The sequence below is a fragment of the Lasioglossum baleicum genome, chromosome 9 (genome assembly GCF_051020765.1).
Source record: "Lasioglossum baleicum chromosome 9, iyLasBale1, whole genome shotgun sequence".
Taxonomy (NCBI): Eukaryota; Metazoa; Arthropoda; class Insecta; order Hymenoptera; family Halictidae; genus Lasioglossum; species Lasioglossum baleicum.
In genome coordinates, this window is record NC_134937.1 from 15,081,992 (window position 1) to 15,087,991 (window position 6,000).

General features: G+C 36.9%; 2 protein-coding genes across 2 annotated transcripts; one reads left to right on the forward strand and one right to left on the reverse strand.

The window, feature by feature from the left end:
* The first annotated feature begins 356 nt into the window (after positions 1-356).
* Positions 357-3,879, forward strand: Ant (ADP/ATP translocase). The gene is made up of 4 exons (XM_076431200.1): positions 357-632; positions 2,179-2,440; positions 2,547-2,781; positions 2,864-3,879. The coding sequence occupies exons 1-4, from the start codon at positions 470-472 to the stop codon at positions 3,104-3,106; spliced, it is 903 nt and encodes a 300-aa protein (XP_076287315.1). The 5' UTR covers positions 357-469; the 3' UTR covers positions 3,107-3,879.
* Positions 3,332-5,764, reverse strand: LOC143212407 (vesicle transport protein GOT1B). The gene is made up of 4 exons (XM_076431201.1): positions 5,200-5,764; positions 4,991-5,082; positions 4,724-4,902; positions 3,332-4,649 (listed from the first exon to the last, which is right to left on the reverse strand). Exons 1-4 carry the CDS (start codon positions 5,222-5,224, stop codon positions 4,523-4,525), a joined length of 423 nt encoding a protein of 140 aa, XP_076287316.1. The 5' UTR covers positions 5,225-5,764; the 3' UTR covers positions 3,332-4,522.
* Between the last annotated feature and the right edge of the window lie 236 nt (positions 5,765-6,000).

Here is a 6,000-nt window from a genome sequence, read left to right on the forward strand (position 1 = left end):
AATTCCCGCCAATTTCCTTCATATTTCGAATACCTTGGACACTAGCGACAATTTCAATGCGCCTTGTACCGGAAGTGCGTCAGGGGCGCGGGTAAATGTCTAATTTTGAACGGGTTATCCGTGAACGCATTTTACCAAGCTGATACACGCGTGGTGACCGTGAAAAAAGATACAGGAAGGGACAGTGTCGCAAGAGATCCGAAAGAAAGGTCACGAATTCGGGAACAGAGTACGCGTTTGAAAGTGCACAAGGTGTCAGGGTCCCAAGGTGCGGTCGTGCCAGAAGATTGAACCTGCGCAGAAGTCTGCACGTGACCTGCGCAGCTATTCTTAGCGGAGGTCCGTTCAACGAGAGGAACTCTGCCTCGCTCACTCGTCGTCCGGCGCGCGTCCGAATTGTAGGAGTTGTTCTCCTCTTCCTTTTGTTCACCCGTTTCTCTCTTACACGCCAAAAACCACCTAACACAAAATGTCTGGTCTTGCGGATCCAGTTGCCTTCGCCAAGGACTTCATAGCCGGCGGTGTGGCCGCGGCTATTTCGAAGACGGCGGTCGCTCCAATTGAGCGTGTGAAGCTGTTGCTGCAGGTACAGCACATCTCCAAGCAAATCCCGGAGGACCAGCGTTACAAGGGTGAGTTTTCACCGACCGAATTACAATTAGATTCATCAATTTATCGACTAGTCGAGTTTCCGGTAGTAACAAGTCAGAAAAAACATTCGAAGAACGTGGTTCGCCAAGCACTGTGCGCGGAACAGTAGAAGATCGAAAGACGTTCGGAACATGTGACAGTTCAGAGCAATTCACTCGTGTCGACATTGCAAAAGTGCCAACCGATTCCGCTTTAGCCGTAGACGACGGTTAGAAAGAGATTCCCGTTATGTAATGTCGTATCGTACTATACATATATTGTTAGCGGCGCGCCGGGTACATAGCGAGCGGTCCAATTTCCGACTTTATGTAACGAACAAGAACTTTTCGGGGTCTTACATAACTTTTGCAATATCGATTGAATGGGAAGTCGTGGTTTTCTGACAAACGAGTGGGTCGATATTCGATAAGACGACTCGTCTACCAGATGGCAGCGCGTGGCTTTGCTCTTTGAACAGGATTCCGTGTGCCGATCGATGACTGTGCGGCTCAATATGGCCGTCATTTCTGCTGTACAGTAGAATTACTTATTGAGCTTGCAATTTTGAGCAATGAAAAAATTGAATAAAGCGTTTAAGAACATGAATTCCATTAGGAATTAAATAAATATATAGAAAATAATTATTGTTTCTTTTAGGAAAAGATAGGAACTTTGATATTAACGTGTAGAGTACAAAACGTGGTATTCCATTAACAAACGTTGCTGAAATTGATTCGTTGAAAATTTCATAATAGTCACCTCTAAATAATGTGAATTATCTATTAGGGTCAATTGTTCGATAATGTAGTAGGTATCGTTGGCACATATAATACACGAAAATTATAGAACTGGCCAAAACAACATTCCTTCTGACCTTGAGTGTCTCAAGTAGTCATTAAGCAATAATGTTGAAAGTTTATATTTTTCCTTCTAATTAGTTATTTTAGCGACAACATAAACGAAACTGTCTGTAATTAATTCAATATTTAGTATACAATATTGTCTATTATTGATTTATTACATAAGTATTCAGAGTCAAATATACATGTAGTATAGTGCTATTAATTTTTTAAATGAAATATATAGATATTTTGACTTATCTATACTCCTCGATATAATTACTTTTCTATACTTCAATAATATAATGACAGAATTACTTAAATTTATTAATTGCAAATTCTAATCTTGCAAGTATTCAGAATTCAGAGTCAAATATAATACAGTGCTATTAGTTTCTTAAATAAAATATATAGATATTTCTATACTTTGACAGAATTACCTCTCTATGCTTCAATAATATATAATGACAGAGAATTACTTTCATTTATAAACTGCAAATTCTAATCTTGCAAGTATTTAGAGTCAAATATAGTACAGAGCTATGAATTTCTTAGACGAAATATATAGACATTTTGACTTGTCTATACTTCGATAGAATTACCTTTCTGTACTTCAATTTATTAATTGCAAGTTCAAATCTTTTTTACGAAAAATTATATCTATCCGAACAAATGCATAAAATTTTATAAATAATTTTTCATGTTTTAGGTATGGTCGATTGTTTTGTGCGCATTCCAAAGGAACAAGGATTTTTGAGCTACTGGCGTGGTAACTTTGCCAATGTCATCAGATACTTCCCAACTCAGGCTTTGAACTTTGCCTTCAAAGACAAGTACAAGCAAGTTTTCCTGGGTGGTGTTGACAAGAACACCCAGTTTATGCGTTATTTCCTTGGTAATCTTGCCTCTGGTGGTGCTGCTGGAGCCACTTCCCTCTGTTTTGTCTACCCACTTGATTTCGCCAGAACCAGGTACTCTTTTTATCCGCGAGGAAGATTTCAATTAAATCGATATTTAAGTACTCCCTCGATTAATGAAGGATTATAAAAACTAATTACATATAATGATAATTTCTAGGTTGGCGGCTGATGTAGGCAAAGCTGGAGGAGAACGTGAATTCTCTGGTCTTGGAAACTGCTTAACAAAGATTTTCAAGACTGACGGTCTTGGTGGTCTCTACCGTGGATTCGGTGTATCCGTCCAGGGTATCATCATCTACCGTGCATCCTACTTTGGTTTCTATGACACTGCCCGTGGTATGCTGCCAGATCCGAAGAAAACGCCATTCCTTGTCTCATGGGGTATTGCTCAAGTAAGTAACTCGGTCCGACTTCGATCTATTTGTGCAATTATAATCGATGTTCTAATCATCGTTATTCTTACTTTGCCCACAGGTTGTAACCACCGTCGCTGGTATTGTATCGTATCCATTCGACACAGTACGTAGGCGTATGATGATGCAGTCTGGCCGCGCCAAATCCGACATTTTGTACAAGAGCACTCTTCACTGCTGGGCCACAATCTACAAATCTGAAGGTGGAAACGCTTTCTTCAAGGGTGCTTTCTCCAACGTTCTGCGTGGTACTGGTGGTGCGCTCGTATTGGTACTTTATGACGAAATTAAGAATCTCCTCTAAATCGCTAAAAATGATCCTTACCTCATTACCTTTACAATCGCAATTGCAAAAATACCATCTTTATTACCCTCACCATCCGATTTGAAAGCAGAGTTATCAGACTATGTGATTCCCAAGAATCAATGTCAAGAACATTAAACAACCTGTCGAGAAATTCAGAAAGAATTCAGACTGAGGTGTTTCAGTAGCAATCTGTGAAACGCATGGCACTCGGCAGAATGTGTATCTTGATTGTAGAAGAGAATTCGCTTAATTTATTGCCGGATTCAGTATTTTCTTTCAACGGTTCACATGTGCTATGTTCATATTCCATTTTCATTAAAAACAGAGGAGAAAGATCAAGATATATTTGCAATATATCTAAAACTAATGATGCGGATTAACAGCATGATGGATATATGAAACGATACATGTGGCTAAGTAGACGATGGTTGGGTCACTAAGTAGTGAAGATAAGTATCCAAAATACGAGCGTATACATACAATTGAACGAGAGAAGGACGCGCGACGAAAAAAGTCACTACGGCGATGGCGGGGCGCGTAGACGTGGGCCGCCCCTGCCCTTATTCTCGGCCCGTTGTAGATAATTAATAAACGATCATGATATCAGCGATGTTCACCGAATTTCAGTGAACAGTAATTTAATTTCGCACTACAGACAACTACGTGTAAGATAATGAGAGACGTTACTCCATACGTATGCATCTAATCTGTTCATGTTAGGATGCATGCAGAGAAAACATCAGAATCAATAAAAGTGATCTAAAATTTCATATATGCCTTACTATCTTTCCCCTTATGCCATTAAAGTGTAGTCTTAATTAAATTTTACCGACAATTAATTTTTATGACATAAGTATGGTCGTGTAAATTAGCGATTCATTATTATACAAGGAAAGGTAGAAATGTATTTGCATGCTCTTATGTAGTAAAATGGTATATTTTTGTAGAGGTATAATTACATTCAGCATATATTAGACATAGCATATGTCATACGTTTCATTCATTGATTTCTTAGTACAAACACACCAAATAAAAAGCACAAAACTTCAACTTCGGAGTATCATTAATCTACTGATACAGCAAATTAATGATTTAAAGAAAATGTTCTTTAACATTTCATTTTTGATTTTCATTCAGCATATGTATGAAGAAGTTTTTGGAATGCTTTTACGAACATACAAATTTTTTAATACGTTTGTCTTATATGAAAATGAAAAATCTATATATTATTTCTATATGAATTTAACATTAAATTTAATCGATACATCAGTGAGTTGTATTACCTATTTGTGATATTTACACAGTACAAAAGAGATCCACAAACATGAATAAGGAATGACAGGAAATCTTGGGACACAATATACAGTAGACAATCTTATATACATTCTTTGAGCAGTAACATCAAGAAACGCATCATACAGTTGTCCTGTTCGAATCTCCTGCAATTATGTCTAACATTCGACTAAGACCAGGCATATTAAGAATAGTACCTAATATAGGTACTCTTCGTAAAAAGTTTATCGCTACTGGTAGGAAACCACTGTAACACAAATATAATTATTTCAATAAATATTCAGAGGTTTAGATAAACAAATAATTGATAATTACACATACCTGAATAGTAATATAAAACCATATGTTTCTATAATCATTCCAATAATAGGAAAACCTAGAAGAACTACAATAACGCCTCCTAAGAACGAGATGCTTGCTTTGATCTTGTGCCTTTGGAAAAAGAAGTTCAGGGTTCTCTTTGGACCAATAACACATGCCAATCCGGATATAAATAGAATCTGTATACAAACAACTTATCAGTTAAGTAGTATGGTACAACAAAGCAAATTATGACAATTTCTACAGATGTGCAGGAACAAATCTTACGTTTCCGATAGCAAGCAACCCTTTATCGAAGAGCAACAACACTCCAAGGAAAAGGAAGGATATTCCAAAACCGGCGAGTCCCACTCCAATTTCTATAATCAATGTTATAATGTTTTATAATCATTTGGATTTTCAATCATCATCTCGTACGAAATATTGTCAGATTACTACACTTTTCCAGCAAATGAGAAAAATGATAAATTACTTACTCTGCGTATCTGTGATTTCAAACATGTTTCTTTGTTTGTTTTCAGTACGAAGCTTCTAAACTATGTTTTAGTAGCGTTTCAAGAAGATTTAGGTGACTGTTCCAATAGTGTGTGAAACCTAACCTATATCCACGTCATTGGATATGATGTGACACGATCTATCTAAGTACTGCGCTTTATCACCTTGCAAAAATCATAAATTGAATAGTTTGTGTGCGTTTGTGTAACCACATTAGCGACAATTTTCATAAAATGTGAATATATCAACTGTTCATTGATGAAATGACCACCATACGCATACGCACCTGCGTATGAGGTTTTACGAGAATCTATTCTTGCCCGTCATTGCATTGCCCGGTGCACGTGTTTTTTGACCAGCTCGATATAAATTTACATTTTTGCATTAAGTACGAGGAGATACGTGATTCAGAGAGGAAAAGTTTCACTTCAATAATAAAAATTGCCACAATTTGTTATTTTTCGGAAACAAATTTTATAAATGCAACTGCATGCACGCTAGCCTATTCCTTTTATATCAAAGTGCTCCTATGACAAAGTATTATAGCAATTTCAACAATTTTATATTTGCATAAACAATTAAAAAAATTAAAAATGATTTTTGAACAAATCAACGAATATTCAGATGATTGTTTAATAAAATTATTTTGGATCGAAAATTCTTCCGATACGTCCGGAAAGCAGGAAAGAAACCGCTCGAACGCTTTTGATGCGAGCCATGCGAGCATCGACATAAACGGTTTTCGTATTCGTAATTCGTATTCGTATTTCGTATGAATATAA

Excerpts from the sequence above, each read along its gene's own strand:
- Ant (XM_076431200.1), top strand. The coding sequence starts at position 470 with ATGTCTGGTCTTGCGGATCCAGTTGCCTTCGCCAAGGACTTCATAGCC. Across the intron at positions 2,441-2,546 it reads CTTGATTTCGCCAGAACCAG|GTTGGCGGCTGATGTAGGCA; the intron begins GTACTCTTTTTA and ends GATAATTTCTAG. Across the intron at positions 2,782-2,863 it reads TCTCATGGGGTATTGCTCAA|GTTGTAACCACCGTCGCTGG; the intron begins GTAAGTAACTCG and ends CTTTGCCCACAG.
- LOC143212407 (XM_076431201.1), bottom strand. The coding sequence starts at position 5,224 with ATGTTTGAAATCACAGATACGCAGA. Across the intron at positions 5,083-5,199 it reads TGAAATCACAGATACGCAGA|AAATTGGAGTGGGACTCGCC; the intron begins GTAAGTAATTTA and ends CATTGATTATAG. Across the intron at positions 4,903-4,990 it reads GGTTGCTTGCTATCGGAAAC|ATTCTATTTATATCCGGATT; the intron begins GTAAGATTTGTT and ends GTTTGTATACAG.